Raw genomic sequence first — 25950 nt, forward strand, 5'->3', positions numbered from 1 at the left:
GATGATTCATCAGAATAGAGGGGTGAAACTTCCCCTTCTCAACTCAGTGGAAGGGTAGACGGAAACATGTTGCTGCCGACCAATTTACCCTGAATAATCCCCATGTTCACCAATGTGAGAGGTTATCACGGCGGAAGTTATTCTTGATTGACTACAGTGTTATTGTTCCTTGGCTGCATGCATTACCTAGGAGCCCCAATTAGGAAGCCTCATTATAGTAATATATGTGGTGGTTTTTTAAGGCTACAGTAGATTCTGATGATTTCTGATACCCTTAGCCAGGCGTTGCTTATGTTACACGTTGTAATATAATATATATGTTATACTTGGATGAAACAGTTTCCCCCAGAAATCTGGATCGTAGGGCCAGTTACCCAGGGAGACGACAAAAGGACACCCCATCAATTCATACAAAATCCCCATTATTACCAGTTAATTAAACTTTATTGCCGTTGTCCGTTGAGGTCCTACATATTAATATAAATATCCCATGATCACCTGCACATGTTCGAGTCTAGATCACATGCAGCATTAACGGAACATGACTTTAGATTATAATTGGTGCATCGATCTGCCTGAAACGCCACAAGCCTCATAAATCATATGCAAAAAATAAAATGCAAGTTTTTACATATTCATGGCACTTTAGGGGGGCCTACAGATTGATGCGTGTGTATTCGTGCACTGTAGGAGCATTTGGCCCAACATATCTGCTGCAGCGGACAGATGAGATGGCTCGTCTGTCCGCTGAGGGCCGGGGCTGTCAGTGGAAGGACTGATCCCCATCATTGCTCACTTGGGCAATGATGGGGAGATCAGATATTAATCACGTGACTATTTTTGTCTATCAACCGTTAGGTGGCTTATACAATGGAAAGGGAAATGGAAAGTGATTGACTCGAATCACATGCTCGGTTTTAGCCCTGTACTGCACTTTGTGATTGCTGGCATGAAAGATTTCCATGCATGCAATTAGTTATTATTATTATTTATGAGTTACTCTCCCAGGCCTATTCATCCGAGCCGCTGAAGAAAAAGTTTGGGTGTGCTTAGCTGGTTAGGGGAGATTTTTCATTCTTTGTATTATCATGGGTTTTGTTCGTGCTGGAGAGAGGACTGTCTGTCTGCCTGTCTGTCTGCCTGTCTGTGCGGCGGTCCATCCACCCCCTGGAAAAAAAACCATGTGTTTTTTTTCCCAGACCCCTCATTCATCCGAGCTTTACATACGCACTGATTAAATTTTAGATTAGACAATAGGCCATCTTTTCAACGCTCAAATGACCTCCGCCATATAATAGAAGTGTGTGTGTGTGTGTGTGTGTGTGTGTGTGTGTGTGTGTGTGTGTGTGTGTGTGTGTGTGTGTGTGCATATGTATTCCCGTGTGTGTGTCTGTGTGTGTGTGTGTGTGTGTGTGTGTGAAGGTCTATGTCATTGTTCATCTTTTCTTTTGTCTATCCCCCAGGAGCTGGTGAAACACACTCACGACACCGCAGACAAGAGCAACTTGAGGATGGCCCTCGACGCCATGAAAGTAAGTGTGGAGCTGGTGGTAATCATTGTGATTTTAAAGTCGGCCGCGAACCCCACGCAACTCGAAGACCCATATTTAGGCACTGAGAAAAAAATACTGCGTTTTGAGCCGTTAAAAATAATAAATCATTCATGTTTGGCAGCCGGAATTAAGTGTGAAGTGATTAAATAAAAGCATTTACACCACAGTGTTCTGTGAAGAGCACCCGGCTCACACGGCAAACACTTCAGCGCGTCTGCCTCTGATAAGAAGATGACACCGTTGGGGCTGTCTTCGAAAATGCAAGCAATGACTCAAAGGATTTTTTTTTCTCCTTTGAGGTATGTGAGGTTGTGGGATCCGTGTGTGTGTGTGTGTGTGTGTGTGACGTGTGTGCTTGTACGTGCGGGCCTGAGCGCGTGTGTGACAGAGTTGATTACTTCTCTTACAATTCCTTTGTTGTTTTGTGTGTATGTCTGTGTGTGTGTGTGTGTGTGTGTGTGTGTCTCAGGACCTGGCCCAGTATGTCAACGAGGTTAAGAGGGACAATGAGACACTGAGAGAGATCGACCAATACCAGAGGTCCATCGAAAACTTGGTAAACCCCACATCATGTATGCATCTACAACTTTGCTCTGTGGTGACAAAATACTGGGAGGTACCATGCGTGGGTCCAAAACAAGGATTTTTACTTCTCAAACATGAGGTATATAACATGCATGGCCATCCTGATCAGGATCAAAATGTCACTTTTGTCGACCCCTTGAACGCGTAAACAATTATTCTTATGGGTACTTACACAAAAACATTCCTGTTCACACCAACAGTTTTACATTTAGCATCTCCGTCAACACAAAGACAATTGAATGCGATAATGTATCTTATAAATAAACCCGCCCAAAATAACAGAAATAACACCAGAAGAAGATTAATTCACAAACATAAAACAACGACTGCCAATGCGCAAATTTAGGTCCCCGTTGTCAACGCTAACAACACCTCCGACAGTGTTGTTCAGTTTTCAGTGACCCGAAAAAACACCGTTTTTTTCCCGGGTACGCCAAAAACCGAAAAAAAACACTGAATTTTCCAAGCATATTCACGTGGAAGCGGGGGTATATGGAGGCAGATAACCAGGCCGGGCAGCTGGGCCGGGCTGCTGACGGGGCTGATGAGTCCCAGGTGGGTGGCTCTCCCCAGGGAGCTGATCTGTGCCCTGCTGTCCACCAGCATAGTGGGGCTGAATGTCCGGGGCTGCCATATGCCCGTCACACGGCCATGTGATGGCCTGGTGCCGCCCGGAGCCCGCTCACAATAAGCAATAGAGATATGTCGCTATGACACAGATACGTTGACAAACAGATGGATTCATCTACCGAGTTGCACTGTGCTGCTCACCCTGTCGTACAAGCAAAAACGATGTATGCGTTTTTTTCTAAGCTATGAGTGGTAAATGCCTGGTCTGGTGACAAAATACATTTATAAATGAAATCATACATTTTTCAAATTTCACACAAATTCACTCCTGACTGACGATCATATCATTGTAACACTATTGGAAAAGATAACTGGTAAACCATCCTCCGTAAGCCTTGTTTTTAATAACTCCCTTCCTCTCCTCTGGGTCGACAGAACCAGCCTCTCATCAACTACGGCCGACCCAAGGGCGACGGAGAAGTACGCATCGTCTCAAACTTCGACAAGAGGAAACAAGACAGGTAGGTCCATGCACTCAATGTGCATCAAAAACAAAACCCTAGATAAAGACACGTGAAAAAGTAATAAAACTGTCACAAAAGTACATTGACATGGCTAAACGTAGGAGGATGCAACCGGTTGACAAAGGGAGGCCGGGTGAGGGGAAGGGGGCGACGAGTAGCAAATATTCATCTGCCTGTGAACAACTCGGTTTCCAGCAGAGCAGCTCGCCATTGAAGGGAACACCGAGAAAGCGAGGTCAACTGATGGGATGGTCGATGAGATTTAATCCTCCGCAGCGTATTTCACCTTGGTGGAGCGCTCTTTACCTCGGTGCTGACAGAAGGGTCTCACGCAAAGCGGTGGACGTTGTCTTTTCTGTCGCTTACACCTTCAGCCCTCCGACCGCTTGTGCCTTCACTCTCTCTCCGTCTCCCTCTGTGTCTCTCTCCCTCGCAGGCACATCTTTCTCTTCGACTTGGCCGTCGTCGTGTGCAAGCGTCGGGGAGACAACTACGATTTGAAGGACGTGCTGTACCTCAACTTCTACAAGATCACCAACAACCCCACCTCCGACAGAGAAGGTAAAAAGGTCAGTGGGCAACGGCAAACGCAAACCGATCCATGGGTAACGACCCTCGTGTACCCCCAGTGCCTCCACGCAGCGCTGTGCTGTATCGTTTTTTTTTCTCTTCCGTCTTCACGCTGATACCGTTCCCATATCACATGCTGTCAAACAACTCCACTGACAACTCTGATGTTGTCAAAAAAGAGTGTCTGCCCTATGCCGCCAAGAGCTTGGTGCTGGGTAAAAACACACCAACATATCTGTCTTATCTTTTTTCTTATTGCGGAAAAAACCCTATGAAACTACCGAAAGCATGAAAAAGTTTTTTCTGGTCGATTCAGTTTGATTGTGGTACAAGAAGCAGCAACTGGACCTAAAAATATGTCATCGTCCACGACAGCATTAAGTAAGCAAGCGTCAAGGGAGAAGGTTCCCTGATGGATTTATACATTTCGATTAGTTATTAAGTAGGTAGAACTATAGGTCATATAGCTTATAGCAATCATGATTGTTAGTTGTTAGCTGCTAACAATTGCATTGTGGTAGCGCTTAGAAACCTCTCTATAGCCGTCTTTCTGTGATCGGCCGCTATAGTAACATGGCTGAACAACGCGATGGGATGTGTGGTAGAGGACCCGCTCCCTATGTAGTTATAAAGGGCTCGTTCTTAAGAAACAAATACAAAACGATTCATATTTTCCTGGGATTATACACTAATTCAAACATAATTCTGAATATTATATTACATTTCTTCCAACTCCGTTCCACTAGATGCCACTTCAATCTTTAAAAGATTCATTATTGTGCAGAAAATGTTTATTCAAGGCATAGAGACAAGACACTCTATAAACAATAATGCAATAGTTTAATATTTGAATTGATTGCATTAAGCTGAGTTCATCATTTAAATACAGTTTCTACTAAACGTTGTTTTACATTACGTTCTTGATTGTGTTTTTATTCAAATGAAAAACGACCAGTTGAAGTGATACTAACTAATTGAAGGAAAGCTTGAGTTAAACAACTGTGAGCCTGCTGCCCATTAAGAGCCAATCGTTGAACGCAACATTTAATGCAGTCCGTTTGGTAGACTGATCCATCCACCATGAATCTGGGTGGACACTCCCACTTGTGATGTCATTAAAACACAGGAAAAGGCTGATTTTCAAATGGCTTGTAATGGCTACCACACTCAAACCTATTATATGGGCCCTTCAGGAACTGTGGAGTTACTGGGTGAAGGAGATGATCGTCATGACGATGAGAGGAAAAGGAATTTCTAGTGCAAAGTCATTCTAGTTTTGTAGATTTACATACCACTCAGAGACAAGAACATAAGGCTCGCCAACTCAGGCTGCGTCTTCCAAACTCTGTCCTATAAAAGATTAAAGAAACGTGAGAGAAGTCCCTAGACGAACAGCAGAGCCTCCATGACAGGAGCTGCCAACATGACCAGATCACAGCACAACAAAAACAATGACCACACCTGCTGATCAGTAATGACATTTTGGATCAAGTGATGTGTCAAAAGATGTTTTGGGGCTGTCCCTGCCATGGGCCTCACCATCGCTGTGGCAGCATATTTACTGGAGTGCAGCAGAGATGGTTGAGCGGAGAGCGTTTATATTGATGAAAGCAAATTAGCTGTGGCTAATGAGAGCAATCCAGGACAATTAGAGCTTACTTCACTCTGGGCTTCAGGGGTCAACCGTGTATCACGCACACACGCACACACACACACACACACACACACACACACACACACACACACACACACACACACACACACACACACACACACACACACACACACACACACACACGCACACACACACACACGCATTAAGATATATGAATACATCTGACAAGAGCAATACATCCGAACAAAATGGATACACATTGCCGTGGACTCGACTATTCTCCGTTCATTGATGGCTTCTTGTCCACAAGTGTCCTGTGTTTCTTTGTGTTGTGTTTTTGCGGAGGGATTATGGAGGGGGAGGGGGGCTTGGTGCGTGATGTACGCCCCCAGATGGTGTCTTTTCTTTCTGTCGCCAAATGCTGATAAATGGTGAGAGTGACAGCTTGTCAGGGCGGGGCGTCTCCCTGGGTTTCCATCAAAGGGACTCTGTGATCAATGTCGTTTAATCTGCTGTGCGATCATTATGCAAATGCAGCTCTATGTGTGTGCGCGCGCGGCTGTGCGTGTGTGTGTAATTATCCGTATGATCCTGACGTTTGTATGATACTGATTTATGTGTGTGTGTGTGTGTGTGTGTGTGTGTGTGTGTGTGTGTGTGTGTGTGTGTACACACGCGTAGTGTCACGTAAAACAACATGAATGGATCATGGTGCAATGTACTTGCGACGGTGGAGCAAACAGAGTAAATCTGTGGTGTTTTGACCCGACGCATCTGTCATGTGTATTTACTCTCCTCTCCATTTACTGGGATCATCATTTTTTGCAACACACACACAAATCGACACAGACAGGCAGATGCACACGTGCACAGCCACACATACGTACACACACAACCAACCACACACACGCACACACACACGGTCACCGTGATAGGTGCAAACACAATAACAAATCAATAAAATAACAGACACTTACATGCATGTTCATAGAACCCATTGAACCCCTACACAAATACACACACACACACACACACACACACACACACACACACACACACACTCACACACACCCACGCAGACACAGACACATTCACCAGAGGACAGAGATGGTAGAGGACAGAGATGCTAAGGGGGATGCTAATGTCAGGTGATGAATGTGTGCGGCCCTCCAAGGCTGCTCAGGGCCATATATCATTCGGTGCTAAATGAAGCTTTAGTGTGTGTGCGGCGTCGGCTGGCGAGGGCATCAATGATTTAACACTGCGCTCGCAAAGCGCACAGCACGCCGCAGACCCGACCAGCCGACCCCATGAGAACCCATCTCACTCACCTGATATTAGATGTAAGCCATTAGGTTTGATTGTTTATTTTGCGGTGGGATGTCGTACGCTGCAAAGTGCCCGCAGCTCTGGGAATGTAGAACAGGATAGTGCGGCTTCAGGCTCAGGCTGCCTCTGATTGGTTTATGCGCTGCCAGGTGATTAGTGCAAAGGTGATGTCGCTTTTCATAGTTTGTTCGGCACCAATTTGAGCCAATGCAAAACGGCTGCTGTAATAACCCGTGTTTCACCAGAGATGGTGCTGTCCCAGAGGTTTAATTTGATCTGGTTAGCTTGTGAAGTAGCTGAACATTGGTCTGTGGATAATGGGATCAGAGTCACGCTGTTTTTGCTACATGGTGGCATGGCACGACGGCAGCCTTATTAAGGGCTGTAGGACAGCTTATAGCACGCTTTTGACACACTTAGTGTGGCAAAGCTAGCTGAGTGAGGCAATGGTGGGTCAGATAAAGACACGGTTAAATGCACACAAAATGTTTCTATTGAAAAGTGTGCGTGGTGAGGAGGTAAGCACTGGAACAAAACCGAATTTCTTCTTCACCCAACTTAGGTCCTTATGTTGGTCTCCTCCCAACGCTTTCGTGATTCTCTTAAACGAGAACCAAACTCCCTGACACCGCAATCGCTTTCAGGTGTTGGTTCATTCCAGGAAGGCAGGGCTGCCGGCTCCCCTGTAAACGTCCCTTCAGTTCACCCTCAACAAGCGAAGCACAGGTGTGGCGCATCAACGCTTTATCAGCGAGTAACGGCAGGGCGACCGAGCCAATCAGTGGTGACGCAGGCAGCCGCATGTGTTTAACCGAGAGAGGGAGGCATCTAATGCATACCCATCAACACAAACCAAAACACGGGGTTTTGAATTCCCCCAGCTTCTCCCCATTGACCAAGTCAGAGAAGCTCCTTGTTAAAACCATTTAGCTGATTATCACAAATTTGTTCCAGCTGTTTCGCCTCCAGATCTGTGTCATCTGGTGCTCATAGAACTGATTACTCAGTAGTACTACGCCCAAATATGGTCTGTTCCCGCTTTGCGCAGTCGGGGAGCTGTCCAGGGTCCTGATCTCTCATCTCTATGGAGAGTCTCTGTGTGGGGGCTCCACATTAGATGTTTGTTTCCAACGGTTTCAAATTTAAACTTGAACTCTGAATCTAATAAATCTTATTCCTTATTGAATCCATATGCGTTGAAATTGAATTACAATGAATTGACTTGAGTGGAATTTCACTGCAAAAGGGAAACTAACTGTGTGGGTCTCTGTGACTGAATCCCTCTGGGCGTTCCACAGTGGTGCTACGGCTTCTACCTGACCCACAACCAGGGGCACACGGGCTTCGAGCTGTTCTTCAAGACCATGGAGCTGAAGAAGAAGTGGTTGGACCAGTTTGAGATGGCCGTGTGGGTACACAGTTCATCAGCCTACAACTGGCTCAGTGTTTCTGTGTGTGTGTCTGTCTGTCTGTCTGTCTGTGTGTGTATCTGTATGTGTGTGTGTGTGTGTGTTTCTGTGTCTGTGTGTGTGTGTGTGTGTGTGTGTGTGTGTGTGTGTGTGTGTGTATCTGTGTGTGTGTGTGTATTCAGACGGTTTTGTGCATTCAAGCGATATTGTGTACCCGTGTTTGTGTGTGCATATGTATCTCTGTTATTTCACTCTCTATTATTTCACAGTGCGTGTGCTTGTGTGTGTGTGTCTGTGTTACCTTGAATGTGTGGGTGTTTGCATGTTGGCCAAGTGAAGTATTGACTCTTGCATGGGTGTTGTTTGATCAGGTCTGCCACTGTTATTTGAGTGTGTGTGTGTGTGTGTGTGTGTCTGTGTCTGTGTGTGTCTGTGTCTGTGTCTGTGTGTGTGTGTGTGTGTGTGTGTGTGTGTGTGTGTGTGTGTGTGTGTGTGTGTGTGTGTGTGTGTATGTGTGTGTGTGTGGGTGTGTGTTTCCTGCCTCAGATCAAACATTCGACCAGATAATGCTAACAGCAACAGCCACCAGTTCAAGATGCACACATTCGAGAGGATCACTTCGTGCAGCTTCTGCCATCTCCTGCTCAGGTAACACTCACACATCCAGGCTGTGAATGATGTGTTTTCACGCTGTCTTTTCACGGATCAAAGCGCTCGTTGTTCTCGACTGGTAGATCCTCGTCCTCTTTTATGCTATGATAATTTTCTGTGCATCTGTGGGACATCAAAGGCTACTTATTTTTTGCCCCCGTTTTTTCGTTTAATCTTCACACCAGAATTCGCACATTTAAGCATCAATTAGCAATTTCATATATATGCCCATGCTGCTTTGTTTCACCAGTTAACATGATAAGCAAATGCTGTTCCGCTTCTATTGCAACTCATACAAGGAGAACAATTAGCACGCAATGAACCAAGTGTTTGTCTATGGAACAGAAGGCTTTATGATAATAACATGTCAACATTTGGGGCGCCCCCAGGGGTATATTTAACCAGGGCTACCTCTGTAACAAGTGTGGCCTGGGCGCCCATAAGGAGTGCCTCGGGCGTCTGGTCATGTGTGGGAGACCAGGTGAGTCCTCATTAATATTTTCCACATTTTTTAAATGTGTCGTTTCTATCGTAGATAATGCAGAAATTGTAGACATGCATATGCATTCATTTAAACATGCACAAATCCTTTTCCGCTCACCTGTTATGTACACTGCATGGCCTTTTTATTTGTCCCCTTTCCCTTTTTTCTGACGTGTACTAAGAGGCCATCTGTGTTGCTATGCTAATGTGTTGGCAGAGCTGACACCTCCAGCATTTTTTGGCATACGTCGCAAACATAGCTGATCATACGTCGTATAGCCACCCATAGTTGTTCAAGTTTTCCAGCATATGATATTAACTCAAACGACCGTCTACGTGTAAAGTGTATAGAAAGTTCTCCAATACCCCCCCCCCCCCCCCTCGCCCCGCCCCGTCATTAAGCTAAGGCAAAATAACAACCTGTCCGCGGCGGCGGTGAGGGTTAGCTCTCTGAGCGGACAGAGTGGCAGTCGGGGGCTGGTTCAGCTACGTTAGCCCTCTGTGGCTGGGCAGACAGCTAAAGTCACCGGGCCATGACAGCGGTGTGGAGTGGTGGTGGTGGTGGGGGTGGGGGTGGTGGGGCAGGAGGGGGAGGACGGCCCCCACCATCTCGGGGGGGGGGGGGGGGGGGGGGCAGCACAGGGCCTTCTTTGTGCATTCCGGAGGCGTGACGAGGCAGGGCCCCGGGTGGAGGTTGGACGGTCCGACAGTTGAGGTTGCGTGTCAGGGAGCTGCTGTTCTGTTTCTCCCGCTCCTCACCTTGTCTGTCTCCCGCCTGGTTGCAGATACGGCCGCGCCAAGGCAGCAGGTAAGACCCAGTCCAGACGCTCTCTCTGTCTCCCACCCCCCCCGGCTCACAGAACACAGCCGCTCTCATTAGCATTAGCATTGCCAAGCCAGATGCTTCCCTGCTTTTTAACATGGAAGGCACACACACACACGTGCGTGCGCTTGCACACGCACACACGCACGTTCACACGCTCACAGACACACACACACACACACACACACACACACACACACACACACACACACAAGTAAAATCAGTTTTTCCCCCCTCTGAGGTTTTCCTTTGAAGGGGGGAATATAAGTAAATAGTTCTGACATGCACTACTCAAGCACTCTGGTGCTTTCCACCCCTGGCGATACCCTTACGAGTGCAAAACAATGGATGACACAAAAAACACACACATGAACGCTCATCGTGCGCACAAATACACACAAGCGTCAACGCAAACACAATGCTGAATGAATGGATGAGCGCCGACAGACTTCCTGTATGCATGTCGCAGAGTGTACGAATTGCATGTTTTTTTTTTTTCCCACCTCCACAACACAGTTTGGGAAAATCACACCTACTTCTTACACGGTGGCTTCGCTTTGGGAGTTGGGGGAGCTTTCACAGACGACTGGAAGGCAGGCGGGTCATCCTGACGCCGGGCCTGATGTGTGAATGACCCCTTTCTATAGCCGTATCACTCCTCTAGTCCCCCTCTCTGGGGTATCGCCATCGCCTCCTCTCTCTCAGCGGCTGCTCTTTACTTTCTGGGTTCCAACCCCCCCCCCCTCCCCCATACGCCTCTGTTACATCTTTGTTTTCCTAAACTTGCTCAGGCATGTTCTACTCTTCTTCCTTCCCTCTCTTTCTCACACCTCTCTCTGTTTGTCTCTCTCTCTGCCTCTGTCTCTCTCTCCCTCTCTCTTTCTATGTTTTTTCTCTCTCAATCCATCGCTCTCTGCCCCTCTCTGTCTCTCTCTCTCTCTCTCTCTCTCTCTCTCTCTCTCTCTCTCTCTCTGTGTCTCTCTCTCTCTCTGTGTCTCTCTCTCTCTCTCTCTCTCTCTCTCTCTCTCTCTCTCTCTCTCTTTCTCTCTGTGTTTCTGTCACTCTCTCCCTGTATGTCTCCCTCTCTCTCTCCCTCTGTCTCTCTTTGTGTTTGACTCTATCTGTATGTCTCTCTCTCTCCCCTGTCTCTCTTTGTGTTTGACTCTATCTGTATGTCTCTCTCTCTCTCCCTGTATGTTGCTCTCTCTCCGTGTCTCAGTGTTTCTTTCCCTCTCTGCCTGTATGTCTCTCTCTCTCTCTGTCTCTCTCTGTGTTTGACTCTCTCTGTATGTCTCTCTTTCCACAGAGAGTTTTAACGGCACGGAGGCAAGCCATCCCAGGTCAGTATAGTGTTGACTGCAACACTTGTGACACTTTGGGTGCAAAGGGCTGTTTTAATCTTTAATCAACAGAAGAAAAACTAACAACACTTTATTTTAAGCCCTTCGAACCTTTAGTCGAATGGTGCTATAATAAAATCTAATACATGCTGCATTTGTGACTCCTGTTGGAAGATAAATGTCCGTGGTTCAAAATTATTTAAAGAAACACTGGGCTGAAGGCCATACACTGAATACCAAACATGGGTACTTGCTCACTTATTGGCTAATTTAACCTTGAACCTTGAATTGAATCACTGTTATTTTTGATTTAATTCTGTTCATTGGAATTCAATAAGGTGACAAATCTTTTGGCCAAAAGGGTTTGTACGCTTCAATAAATGAATAAATAAACACCTCAAATCAGGCGTGTCATGAGCTTTACATTAGCTATTGGGAAACTGTGACGGCTGTAAACCTGTGATGCTATGAATGAATAATAACGTGTGGAGTAATTATTTAGAGTTTTTAATTTTAGTTTTATCGGTTTACTCATTTGTTTACACTTTCGCTTTCTCACGCTAGAAGCGGCAGCTGCAAAAAAAACACAGAAAAACACAAATACCTCTGGGCACAAATACCTATAGGAGGACGCTCTATTCTCTGGATTATTTTACAACAAAGCACACACACACACACACACACACACACACACACACACACACACACACACACACAAACACCCCCCCACACACACAAACACACACACTCAATAGCAATAATACAGACCAAAAATGTTGTTGAAAAAACAAACTCACACATTCTCCACCCACCACACACCCTAGAACCCAGGTAGGATGTTTTTTATTTGAGGATTACTTCCTATCATGAGAGGAATTATTCGAAGGACCACGGGGGACAAAAAAAAAGATCTCCCTTTATGCCTCCAAGACCCCGCCACCCACGCCCCCAAACTGCCAGTGCCTGCCAAGTTCTGCCATAGTGATGAATCAATTTCCATAAATTGGCCTTATGAGAAAGCACAGCTTTGCTTATTGTCCTTATTAAAGACGGTGGAGGGGGAGAGGGGGGGGGGGGGTGGTGTTGTGGTGGTGGTGTGCAATAAAGTCATCGCCCGCGGCCCCCGTCGTCTCCAATAGCGCCCCTCCTCCAGGGGACGTAGCTGCTAGCTGTTAGCCGGCGCCTTGGAGGGGAGCTGCATGCGTGGGGACGGCGCCGCGGTGGGGACGACGCCGCGGTGGCGGCGGCGGCGGTGGCGGCGGCGGCGGTGGCGGCGGCGGCGGCGGCGTTGGGCGGGGTTGCCAGGGGGGTGTAGACTCAGGAGTGTTGAGGCAGACTAAGTGGCTATGTCTGCTCCGCTGGCAGGGGTGTTTTGTCTTAGCGTGAGCAGGGTGCGTGGGGTGCTAGGCAGAACCCGCTGAAGGAGAGCGGCGAGCTGTGGTGGCTGCTGCTGCGCGGGGGAAGCTAAGCGCCGAGGAGATGAATGGCTCTGAGCGTCGCTTCTGCCATTAAGGAGGGAAAATAGGCTTTTTTTTTGTCCATCTCCTGAACCTCATCTGTTGTAGAGCGCCCTGTGTCTCATAATGAATTGGATTCAACCCCTTAACAGTACCAGGTTGATAAGGGGTATAATGTGTGTAATGTGTTTATTTATAGGGCCCCTTGTTAGCAAACACCAGTTCATAGAGTCCATAGCCTTTGATTATTTCCATATTATTGTGAGTGTTTGCAATGGGATTGCCTTTTGGCATATTTCTCAACTAAGGACATACCCTTTGTTTAATATTCCTTTGTATTAAAATTGGTGAAGAAATGCTCATCGTTATTCAACTCTTTGATGGGGTCAGGCGCTTCGTTAAAGAGAATCCTACACACCCACAAGCTTTCGATCACGTATTGTTTCTCAGTGAAACAGACAGTTCTGTGAACCATTGCACCCCTGAAATCAAACAGCCCGATTGCCACTGCATGGCAGCAGTGGCAGTGCCATGCCCAATCTCAAACAAGTAGAAGACATTCATTTAATAAGACTTAAAAAAACAACTTTTAAAAATACTTTTTTTGTTTTTTAATGAGCAAGGTAAATATTGTATAGTAAGTGAAAAAAAAAATCTGCAATGAAATGTAGTTAAAAGAGAAAGTTGTGCCTCAGAAAAGGCACTCAATTAGGTACTTATTTTAGAAACAGGGACAATACATTTTCAGCCTGCTGCATGCCGATGCTTGAATGTTTACTCTTACGTTATAAATAACGTAGTATTTGTATGTTAACATTGTCTCCCTGACACAATGTGTGAACAATATTGTTCTGTGAAACAGCAAGAACTTTTCAGGCACACACTATAATATTATTCAAATTTGACAATACTGTTTTTGTCTTTCAGTGGCATCTTATAATCATGTCGGTATTAGCATGAGATCTAGAAGTTCTACTACGCTAGCCGAAAAACTAAACTAAAATGAGCAAAGTCACGCCTTGTTCCCTGTTTCGTTACGGAGTTATCCCTACGAAGAGAAACTCATTTGCGCGAGTGGATGAAGGTTTCAGAAGAGGATTTTTACAAGTGTATTTCTACAGTGGCCAGTCTACAAGATGTTGTTTGAACACAATTACTGACACCTTTTCTCAGAATGCAACGGATGTTTTAGCTTATCTTCCCAACGGGAAAAGTTTTCTGGTGCTGGTCGAGTTTGTGTATGCTGTTAGCCAATTATGTGCTTATAGATCCCCGTCCCTTAACGGCATGATTGATGAGACAAATATTAAGCGAAAGAGAGAGAAAAGCCCCTTTCACCAGATTTGAGGTTTAGAAGTTTTAGACACCTTATTTATGAGACTATGTCATATACTATACTTTCTTTGCCCAAATTAATTGTCAAAAGAATCCCACCGTATTTCAACCAATGATGGGTCCCGTCCATTGTGCACACACAGTGTGTATTATTTGTGCTAAGCATCCATCCAGAAGATCCATTTTAAACTTTTCTTTAAGTTGTGAGTAACTTCTGTTGCTGGGACATTAAGTGCAGATGTCTGTGTGATGGCTGCCTGCTAGGATTACCCAGGATGCTGGTGATCAGAGACTACTGCGGTGTCCCCCAGCCTGAGCAGGGCTCCCCGCTGTGCATGCAGGCCGGCGACGTTGTCGAGCTGATTTCTGCCAACCCGCACATCTCCTGGTGGCAGGTGTGTATGAGTTTGGTCATGCTTGTAGGTGTTTGTGTTTGTGTGTGTGTGTGTATTTGCGTGACTTTGAAGGTGTCTAATCATGTGTGTTTGTAAGTTTGTGTGTGTGTGTGTGTGTGTGTGTGTTTTCAAGTGTGTTTATATGTGTGTGTGTGTGTGTGTGTGTGTGTGTGTGTGTGTGTGTGTGTGTGTGTGTGTGTGTGTGTGTGTGTGTGTGTGTGTGTGTGGGGGGGAGAGTTTGTAAGTGTGTGTGAGTTTGTAGGTGTGTATATATGTGGGTGTGTGTGTTTTTTATTTTTTCATTACTCCGCCGCAATAATCTCCTTCCGCTTGCTCTCCCTCCATCTGTGACTTGATGAACCAAATGTGGCGTGCCATTGCTACAGCTAATGCTGTCCCTTAATTCAATCAAATTCAACTAGTTCTAGGTACACTTCAAGCCCAATGTAAATCAACTCCACTGGTATTAAAGGGGCAGTGAACCCAAAACCATTTTTTCTTTTTTAAACGTCGTCATTTGTCTCGTTTGATCATCAACATAGTAACCAACGCCATTTTGTCTGTTACTAAAATAAGACAAATTAAGAGTAACAGGAGTAAAGTCCTATGTTTCTGCCCAGGCTCTGCCAACCATTTTGTGAATGTTTCACTGTGTGAACGTTTCACAACGCCTACGTTATTTTCGTAAAGTCCTGCCCTTTCCGAGGCACTTCGATGTCATGACTACAGGACCGCCGAGTTGTGTGTATAAAGCCACGGTGTGTTGTATTTTCAATTCATATACAACTTCTCTCCTTATAATGCTCCTACACAAGGCTGGTACTGTAAAAGTATCACAAAGTTGGGGTGGGCCATAACAATGGGGATAATACACCCCCAGTCATCCTAGAACTCTCAGCCAAAAACTAATTTCTCTATATCTCAGAGTGTTGGAATTAGTTTGACATTTAGCGCATTACACACTAGTGAAGGGCCATGAAACACAGCCGTCACAGAGAGGTCAGGCATTGAGAGTGTGCTGGGATCAATATTTATCCAGGGGGTCATTGTAGTGAGAAAGCCAACCCAAGCTTTTCACACTTGGCACTAAAAGCATTCCCTCCTCCCCCTCTTTTTCCTTCCTCCCCCATCTCCTCCTGTATACTGGTGTGTATCGATGTAATATGGGGACGATGGTCCTATGTCTGACTCGAACATAAACCTGAGCAGCAGAGCAATAACGTTGCCCTTTAAAACATGCATTAATCGATACGTTATTTTATTTTTGTCATTTTGATCTGCTACAGCGATAAACATTCTAGCTGAGTGAAATCAACAATAAAAGCCCTCATGTGCTTTGTTGTTCTGTAGCCTCCACATTTCCAATGGATTTTGCTGTAGATGACCAAATACTGTGCTATATCACTGTGTAACTACTTCGTCCCTCAAGCACACGAGTTGGCAGCCGTACAAGCACCTTGGCATTCCTTCAGTGCCACAGCGACCCCATGTACACTGAGGGGGTCCAGGAGGTCATTCCAGGCCAGTCCAAAGTTACAGCAGGCCGGGCGGGCCTGAAGTCGTGTTTACTTTCTTCCTGGGAATAATGACGCAGTAATAATGCACTTAATCTCCACTGTCCCCAGTGGCACTGGTGGATGGAATTACAGAACATTGAGAATTCATAAACCCTCTTCCCCCTTCCCAGCCCATCCTCCCATTACCCAGACACTGCAATTACACCCCCAGCTCCCTCCTCTCCTCGTCCCACCGGCAGAACAATGCGATCAATCACTGTAATTTCATTTGATCCTTGGGCTGCTGCCTGTTTATGCCAACAGAGTAATAAGTTTAATCTTTATCAGCCGCTTATCAAAGGCATAACAAATAGACAGGGGGCCTCTGTCTAGAGGGGGGCGGGGGACGGTGAAAGGGAAAGAAAAACAGCAAAAAAAAAAATACTTTATGATGAAATGTTATTAGGCAGAATGAATCACGGAGACGGCCACGCGTTCGCTTTCCAATCTCGTTACCGCCGGGGATCGCACGCTCCCAAAATGCATTTCAATGGCAATAATAAAGAGGAGAACGCGCACGGCGGGGGGGCCGGGCGCGGGGCTCTACACGCCCTCAGCGCTGATGCGATCGGCCCTGATTCACTCAATGATCTTCAGATGGACCCGGGGCTGGCCCGCCGGCCCGCCCGCTCTCCCTCCGGAGCTCTCAGCGGGGAGACCTGACCCGTCCTTAAATGACAGGACCGTCATGTGATTGAGAAAGAGAGAGGTGTTTTATTGCAGCGTTCCTTTGCTGAATCGATACGGGACACAATCATACCCCAGGGGGGGGGGGGGGGGGGGGGGCCCATCGAGTCCCAAGTATTATTTGCCGAAGCACATTGCCACGTCACCACGGCGGAGATTGCGGAAGTACTTAGACGGTTTCTCTTTTGCTGTTAATGTGATTACTTTGCGACCTGTGAACTGTGTTTAGTCATTGGATCTGAATTGTTTTCAATCAATGCTGGCGTAACACAGCTGGGATCGTGCTGGAGGATGGGGGAGCCTATAACGCACTGGATGGGCCTTAAGCGAGCCTCGGCTTCGAGTGCCGTGGTCGGGTGTTTTGAGACCAGAATAAGATCCATTATTAAGTGCTAAACAAGACCGGTGTTTTGATGCACAACACATTTAACTGGCAGCACAGTTCCAAACCATAATTAACTCGGGCTGTGAATTAGATGAACTGCATGTTGTGCTCTAATTGCAGAGGGTTTATTGAATGCAGCGACGGAGGCGGGGGGAGAAGCTAAACAGCGTTTACGTGTGTGTGTGTGTGTGCGAGTGCGTCCATGTGCGTGTACGATTATGGGAACGTTGGTCTGTATGGCATGTCTTTAAATGTGTGCGTGTGTGTCTAAGTGTGCGTGGGTGCACATGCGTGCTTCCGTGTCTGTTGGGAAACGGAGTGGGGGGGGGTTTTCTTCCAGACAAATATAATGCAATTAAAAGCCATGCGTCTTCTTGCAGGGGAAAATCCTCGGGACGGGCCTGACTGGCTTCTTCCCAAGCAACTCGGTCCGGCCGTGTCCGTGCGTAAGTGCAGAGAAGTTCCTCCTCCCCAGCCTTGTTATGGGCCGTGATGTGATTATCACACGCTCTGGAGATAATGGGCCTCTTAACGATTTCTCTGGGACAAGACGCTGGCGCTTTTCAGTCTGTGGCTACACACTCTGTCGGGGAGGCCTGGGTGAAGCTATTAGATGTGAATGGAATATCGCATTAACCCAAATGATCTCCGCCCCCTCCTCTATTGACTTCCATTAACAAGATAAAACAACCACAGTCCCTTTGTATCTGTTCCAGGTTCCAAAACCCGTCGATTACTCAGCCCAGCCCTGGTAAGTTCTGCATAAAGCAATTACAATAGATTGATAGCAATATCAAGGTATGTCTTACCTTTTTTCCCCAGTGTAAGCGTCTGTGTGTGTGTGTGTGTGTGTGTGTGTGTGTGTGTGTGTGTGTGTGTGTGTGTGTGTGTGTGTGTGTGTGTGTACACTTGCATTAATGTGGCTGTGTGTGAGTGTCTATTTGCATCTGTACTTCTGTGTCGGTGCATGCTTGCGTGTGTATGTGTGTGTGGGCATGACTGCATTCGTGTATGTGGTGTTTCAGGTTTGCAGGGCCAATGGAAAGATCCCAGGCTGAAGTGGAGCTGCTTAACTGTGAGAACAGCACCTTCCTGGTCCGACACAGGACTAAAGAGAGCGCTGAGTACGCCATCAGCATCAAGTATGTACTACCTCGTGGTTGAACCCTAGCATCCACCCACCTGTCTGTCATTGTATGTACCATGGCAAAATGGGCCGCATTCATTCATCTACCTTCTTCTTACGAACTCTCAATATCTATACGTATGTATATAAACATGCACCTCCCTAACCCATTGCACACGCACACCCATCACACACCCATTACAAACCCATTACACACCCACACTGGGCTTAGAAACCAATTCAATAGAGCTGTAGCCGTGCCCCCTGGGCTTACGGAGAAACTAGCTGCTTCCCCGGGCTGCAGCAAATAGCAGCTAGTCTTTTCTTTGGTCTGAGGAAGTCAAGAGACTTTCAGAAGCGAGCCAGCGTGTCTCCCATTGAAAAAGTTCCCTAAATGCCCCCGTAAATATATCGAGTTACATCAAAGACTTTCCACGCTTTCTAAGTACTTCTCAAAATCAGAGTAGTAAAGACTTGCATGCGCTCCTGTCACAGCGTGAATGCCCGGAGAGATTAACATGTCCGAGGGCCCAACTGCTATTTTCCTATAAACATAATTAGCCCTATCCATTCAGATCCCCAGTTTGGGGTGGGTAGAAGCCCGCCATGGCTGGTTCAAGGCTTTGATGTGCTGGGCTCCTCTTTGCTCCTCCTAATTGCCTGTCCAACATCTCTTTACTGGATGGGGATGGGAGATAACACAGCTTAGCAACGAGGTGATACAAGTCACGCTGGGAAATGTTCTGTGTAGGAAAATGTGTGTGTGTGTGTGTGTGTGTGTGTGTGTGTGTGTGTGTGTGTGTGTGTGTGTGTGATATTGTACCTTGTTTGAGGGTATGCACTAGCCTGACATCGCTAGACAAAATCGCAAAAAGCGTATTAGTCTGTTAATTTTCGCTCTCTGTTAATTTTCCGATCCGATTTCCACCCGCTAAGGCCCGTCAACGGGTGCTTACCGAAATACCTCTGGACGCAATTGGATAGATCTACAACCAATCAGAGCATCAGCGGCAACCATGTTGGTTGTTTATTAAACTGCCTCAATGACGCTCCTCTGTACAGTCAATGTATCAGAACTGCCCCGTATTAGATAAAGGGTTGTGATTGGCCCAACCCGGGCCAGGTCTTCTTGGGATCTGGCTAAACGGGATAGGGGCCTGACGCATATGTCAGAGCAAATAAAACATGAGCTTGCAGATTTGTCTTGTTCCCAGGCTGGGGGTTCCTACCCCTCCAAGCAAATGCTCAATTGTTGTACTTGCCTCGGTTAGAGTATGGGTTATTATTATCGACCATACAATAATGGACAGTCTTGACATTAGATCATATTAAAGTTATCGTTGATTTATTATAGGACAAATAATTCCCCCCTGTATTGGATAGTTTTTCCCAGGTCTCATGTCTCTTGAGCTAATGTAGCTGACAATTTTATTTTTATTAGACTCCGATTGTACGATTAGCGAAGGCAAATTCAAAAATTATGCAACTTTAGTCTTGTTTATTCCATTTAGTGAACACCAAACCGCAATATAAGAGAACACTTCTTGATTTAGTAAGATTCATGCGTTCTTAATCTTCGGCGTTAGAAACATCTTCAAAATGAACAATTCAAATAATAATATAATAAATAACAAATAACATATAAAACAAATTATACTTAACATAACAGTGTTGCAACTGTGTGATTGTTGCATTACAGATTACAAGTAAGCAATAACATCATGGATCAAATCAATTCCAAGGTGTCCTCCTTATATATTGTTGTTTCTCTTTCTTCTGAAAAATGTAAGTCGCTTTGGGGAGTGGGGAGAAAAAAGCACATTCTAAGTGTCTTGCTGGGGTGGGGGGAGGGGTAGCCCTGAACACCACTCTCCCAGGCCAGTTCCCCAAAGGTGCCTGGGGAACTGGCACCTTTGGGTGAAGGGACTGAGGCTCCTCAGTCCCTTCATTAAATTACAATGCATTGTAATTGTATAGCCCTTAATCACAGTTACGGCCTCCCAGGTATGGTTAACTGTTCAATGGTTGGGAGTGCAGTTACTGACATGCATAGCAATACAAGCAAACATTTTTGAATAATTTAGTGAAGAAAAAATTGTCTGCATCTCCTGATGGGTGTTCAGCCTGAACACTATCCTCTCCTGACGATGCAGCTCTGGAGATAAAGAGCTGCTGCATTGCCATGGTGCGACGTCTCTGCTCCTCTAAGCAACCTGTGAGAAACAGCTGCATGGGGCTCTGGTGCCTTTCTATCCTCATGTTTGTCCTATTGGTTGGCCAAGGCATTCGTCTATGTGCCCAGGGTCCTATGGTCCCAAGGCCCTTAGTTCCCAAGGACCCCTGTTCGCAGGGTCCTTTGTTCCAGGGGTCGTTCATTCACCGGTTTATTCTTCTGTGAACGCACATTAACCCTCCTATTGTGTTTGGGTCGATTTAGAACCCATTTCAAGTATAAATAAATAATATTATATTATATAAGGACAATATTCAAACCAGGCTTTTTATTTGATTTTGAAGGTCTCTTTTCATATCAGCTAGGAGACTGATCTGATTTTTTTCAACCCTAAGGACTTTTTTTAAATGTACATATTAATAGATTAATTTGACTATGCTAAATGGAGCGCTTTCAAAATAACAGACATTTTGTCCAAATCAATGTGGAAAGTTTGCATTTCAATCATCTGGAAAATCAGTTTAAGGTTACTTACAGTTTAAGCAAGTTTTTCTACTCGTTGAACAGTACACTTTTGGAGTTTGTAATAGAAAAATTGAATACACAAATGAGGTGTACTGCCATGAAAAATGTACAACACAGAACATGCCATGGAAATATTTTTCCAAGCTACGAAGAAGACGTATACGAAATTCGAGTGAGGAGGAGGATATCTTTGGATAATTTTCCCTGGGACTAGCCTGCAAAGTGTAAATAGTAGTTATTTATTGTGACTTGCAATTGCTAGATTGTACGTGTGGTTGTATGTAAGGTGCAATGGTTCGGCACAACACTGGCTGCTATGTGCAGATACGGTGATGTGTTCACAGCCACATCTTGATACATTTAGGCTGGCGTCCAATTCAAGCATTTTCAAAACCCTCCAGAAGTTTCCTTCGATCTTGACATCGTCAACAGATGATTTCTGATCAAGGATACATCAGTGTATCCTTGCCAGGAAGCGCTTAGAGAGACCTTTATACGACCTCCCTACACTCATGTCCTAATGGCTACAGGTCTGAAGGTTGTGATTGGCCGAGTTCATCAAGCATTTAATGACACAGAAGCAGCAGAGCCGGCTCCCATTTGGAACAGCTGACAATGCACATTTCCTCATGCTCAACCCTCGAGGTTGAAGCGAAAGCGTAAGCAGTAGCAGTAAGCAATAGCAATATGAAAATAGGATTGGAAAGTAGCCCCAGGCTGCCTTTCAATTCTTTTTTGCAACTGCTTCTGCTTTGCTTCAACCTTGAGGCTGTTTGTCTGATCTTTCTGTGTATTGTAAACTTACATCTGCATTCTTGATCCGTGATTCTGTGAAGTACCTTTTCTGATCTACTTACTACTTGGAAATATCCACTAAAGGATTTGCTTACCTTGAACCAAATCAACAACCTATCGTTTGACAAACGTATCAAACGTCTATGTTTTTGTGTTTGTTGAACATAGTGACGAGTTCCAATAAGTTTATTTGGCCTCGGATGATGTAGAAGAAGTGCTCTCTGGGCACCAGTAAGGAGCTATAATCAAGAGGAGATGAGTAAAGCATCCCACCTCCAATTGTGTGTCATTTAAAACACACTTTTTGGAATGGCATCGAAATTGTCAAATCATAAACCCTTTCTGTGATGCAATGTGGGCATTCACAGCAACATAGCCACGGTTGCAGGAAGATGGTCTGCATTCTCACGGAGCTATGTCGATTGGCACAAGATTACGGACATTGTGTTGGTGGGCAAGATGCCAGAGGACTAAAGGGATCCAAGGATTTTATGTTCTGTAGATTCATAATTAAATCCGAATCAACACTTATTCGATTAAATTATGAATTGTATAGTTTTTAGGGAGGGGCTATTTCAGGAGAAACCAGGCCAGCTGTATTTTGCCTGTGACCTCAAAGCACCAGGAGACCATAAGTATTATACAGCTGGTAAGCTGATTGCGTGATCCATTATTCACAATAGACCACGCTTCAGAGGTCTCAACAAGGTGCTCTACATGCTAATGTATGGCCAGATTCCCGAGCTAACAAGATTTGACTGTGCGACCTTCGTAGATTCTGAGCTGGATGAGAAGTATGCAAAATCAGTGGCAAAATCGTAGCCCCATTCCTTATTGAGATATTGAGTACAATGCACAAACGCTCATTTGAAAATGTTACCGCTTCCATTGTATGGTGCGATAAGGTGTTTCGAGTTTTTAAAGAGTTTCTGACTGACAAAGCGAAGATCTCGGCTTTGCCATGTGTGAATCCGAACAAAGAATGGCTGCGTTATACTTGAATTATTTTACAAAGAACATGAAGGTATATCACTTGAGAAATCAAACAAGCAAGAGGAGGGAGCAGGAGTCTGTCTTCCAGTTGGAGACATGGCTTGTTGCAATTCGAGGTGAGTGCATCGCCTGCTGTAGTCGGCCTAAATTGCAATATTGAAGTAATATCAGTATAAGACCTGGACCACAAATTCAATGAGCATCTTGTCTATGCCATCGAGGCAGACAGCAATCAGTGTCTACCTGCACCCTCACAATGTTCCAGCCAAGAAGAAAGAGAAGCGGCGTTTAGGAGTATGATGTCCTTTCTCTTAAATGGTCCTTTGGTTTTGGCAGAGATTAGATTAAAGGCTTTCCCACCCCCTCTCAATGCTAGTTGGATTTGTTATTTCCTTTGAGCTTTACATTCTTATACATTCTTCAGTGTTTCTTGTTAAAAAAACTTTGTTCAACCTATGTACATCTGTGACAGGCCAACGAATTGGGTGGAATAAACTACATTTAAATCATTATAGAGTTTCCTTGCAAACCAACAAAAAAAAGGAGGCTCTAAATATACCGAACAGAAATCAGCTGTTTGTTCATTTGCAATGCAAGTTTAATCAAAATAACCTTAAATAGATCATAAATATCAATCACACCAGTTAAAATAATGTGTACTACTTTTCTGGCCAGCTAAACTCAATGGAGATTTTACACATTATACTGGCATGTCACACAAATTGCTAGAGTAGTGCATTGTTAGAAGAATTGTGAAAGTAGTTTGGAACAATCGGATAGGCCTACAACCAATCATTGTGACGCAGAACTGAGCGAGAAAAAAGCATCTCTCTTTTAAACAAAAGCTTTAAGTGCAGTCGTTTGTTCTTTGTAGTCTTGTTCTCTAGCGAAATCGTCGCTGTTTATCGACCCGATTTTCAAAAATGGATTTCTCGCCAATCTCTGTTGCTGTAATGACCTGCGACCCTAGTGTAAAAAAAACATGGAGGACGATGTTGAGGAGGAACTAGCTATGCAAGCTTTTGCAATTGTTTTTTGGGGAACTTTTTTCAAATCTACAAGCTGTGGGGTGGACCACCCCACTTTTGCTTTTGCCGAGATGAGTTATATTATGATTACTAGATCAATTATTGGTATTACGTTAAGTCTGCTTGGTTCCTAATTGGCCATCCTCTTCTCCACTCGTCATCGGGGCCCGGATCTGTAAAAAAATATCTATTAACTTACCCCGATGACGGCTTCATTCTGTGAATAACCAATCACAATCAGGTATTTTTGTCATGGTCGTTTTACTCTTTTATACTCTTGGGAAAAAGGTGTGTGTCCATTTCTGCTAGAATGCACTCAATTCTACAAACTGCAACATTGAGCAAAGCAATGGTAACTCAATTGACATCCACAAGGAATGAAATTGAGTGTTTGCGGCAACCGAATGAGGCCATGCAAACGAGAAAGACGGACACTTGTTGCTCTGCAAGAGGACCCCTTGAGTCGGACTGTCTGGCGTGCGGGTTCATCTGAACTCCTTCACACTTTGCAGATGTATTGCTGAGAGAGACTGGAGAGGTAGCAAAGTATTGCACATTATCCATTTTGGTCGTTAAACTTAAACATTTCCAGTATCAGCAGTGTAACTTTCTGAATTAATGCTTTTGTTCCGGGGAATAACCTCCTGGAAAGAGCCATGTCCCAAATAGCTAAATACACCATTCCCAAAAAGCTAGCTGTTTGCAATGACAGCAGCTAGTTGATTTCTCACGTTCTCTACATAAACTAGCTCTATCCAACTGTGTTTGTCCTATGATCTTCTTGACAACGGTTCCTCCGATCAACCTCACACTTGACCACGCAACACTTGGTGGATGGCATCGCTGGGTAACCAAGGAGCCGAGTATGAAGTCGTTCGGATGAGCGCTTCAGGAGAAAGCTGAAAGCAGCTTTACCGGAGGCCAAGCAATTGGTTCGTTCCGAACAGGCAATTTCTGAGCAGGCAATGCACTAGTAGATTTAAATGAGATGAACTCGGCGACATCGCTTTGAACATTAGTGCATTCAAAGAAAGTAAATGGTACTCAGCTTTACTCAATCACCATTTAGTGGTGTAACGACCACAGGCACATAAAAAAACGGCACCCAGAATACACACATACATCCTAAGCTTTAAGGAGTGCTGAGAGTGTGTTCTAACATTATCTGGTCTTGTTCCTGTCCTGTATAAGAGACGTATTTGATGGTGCCACTGGAATCCATTATTTATTAACAATATTCAGTTCCAGCAACATGCAAGTCAGGTGGCCTAATATGTTGTGGGCCATTGGGTATTGCGAGCAATTTCCAATTAGAGAACCAATCACCAAGGGGACCATCTCGAGAAAGTGTGCTCTTCTGGTATACTGGGGACTGGGAAAATTCCATGGCAACATCCATGTTTGTAAATACCTTTGCATGTGGATTTGCATACTGATTTGGTTGCAGCAATTCCCTGGCATATATCTTTCCTCAAGTCTCTAATGTTCAGCGCCAGTTTGACAGCATGTTAACAAAGCCTGTATCTAGGCATGTGTATTAGGGTGTTATCTGGTTGGGAATGAAAACAACGAAAACAATTTAAGATAACTGATCTTTATGCCACATTTCTTGCGTCATGATCTGTGTCATGTATGGTATTTTCTGTTGCGAAATGTATAATTTTTCAATGACATTTTCTAATTCAGTTGGTCCTTAATTAAACACCTGGGAACCAAACAATTGATTAAGAAGTCGGATGCTAGAGTCGGTTTATTCAGCGATATTTTTATATTAATTATCATTGGGACAAAGACATTTCTATTCTCGGCTAGTTCTTGTTGTATACTTTATAAACACAGAGCCACCGACCATTCCTACAATGCCAACCCTCCCTCTACATTCCCGCCAATAAGGGCCCATGCTAATCTGGCCATGGACTCGGCCTTCAGCCAAACATGGCTAATCTATCTTGATGTGCCAGCTGACATATAGCCGGACACACATCAATAATGTATTACTCTACGTATATTTATAATGCATAAGTAGATTTGCAACACGGCCAC

General features: G+C 45.0%; 1 protein-coding gene across 1 annotated transcript in view; it reads left to right on the forward strand.

Moving 5' to 3' along the window:
• vav3b (vav 3 guanine nucleotide exchange factor b) overlaps window positions 1-25950 on the forward strand; it is a 52312-nt gene that overhangs the window by 13738 nt on the left and 12624 nt on the right. Inside the window, exons 11-23 of the mRNA XM_060058593.1 lie at window positions 1464-1532; window positions 2023-2109; window positions 3144-3229; window positions 3669-3801; window positions 8045-8154; window positions 8702-8803; window positions 9196-9287; window positions 9745-10097; window positions 11419-11452; window positions 14509-14639; window positions 17648-17713; window positions 17984-18018; window positions 18293-18409. Of these exons, the coding sequence (XP_059914576.1) occupies window positions 1464-1532; window positions 2023-2109; window positions 3144-3229; window positions 3669-3801; window positions 8045-8154; window positions 8702-8803; window positions 9196-9287; window positions 9745-10097; window positions 11419-11452; window positions 14509-14639; window positions 17648-17713; window positions 17984-18018; window positions 18293-18409 (1415 nt within the window). The remainder of the gene's footprint in view (window positions 1-1463; window positions 1533-2022; window positions 2110-3143; window positions 3230-3668; window positions 3802-8044; window positions 8155-8701; window positions 8804-9195; window positions 9288-9744; window positions 10098-11418; window positions 11453-14508; window positions 14640-17647; window positions 17714-17983; window positions 18019-18292; window positions 18410-25950) is intronic.

Source organism: Gadus macrocephalus, chromosome 8 (assembly GCF_031168955.1).
Source record: "Gadus macrocephalus chromosome 8, ASM3116895v1".
Lineage (NCBI taxonomy): Eukaryota > Metazoa > Chordata > Actinopteri > Gadiformes > Gadidae > Gadus > Gadus macrocephalus.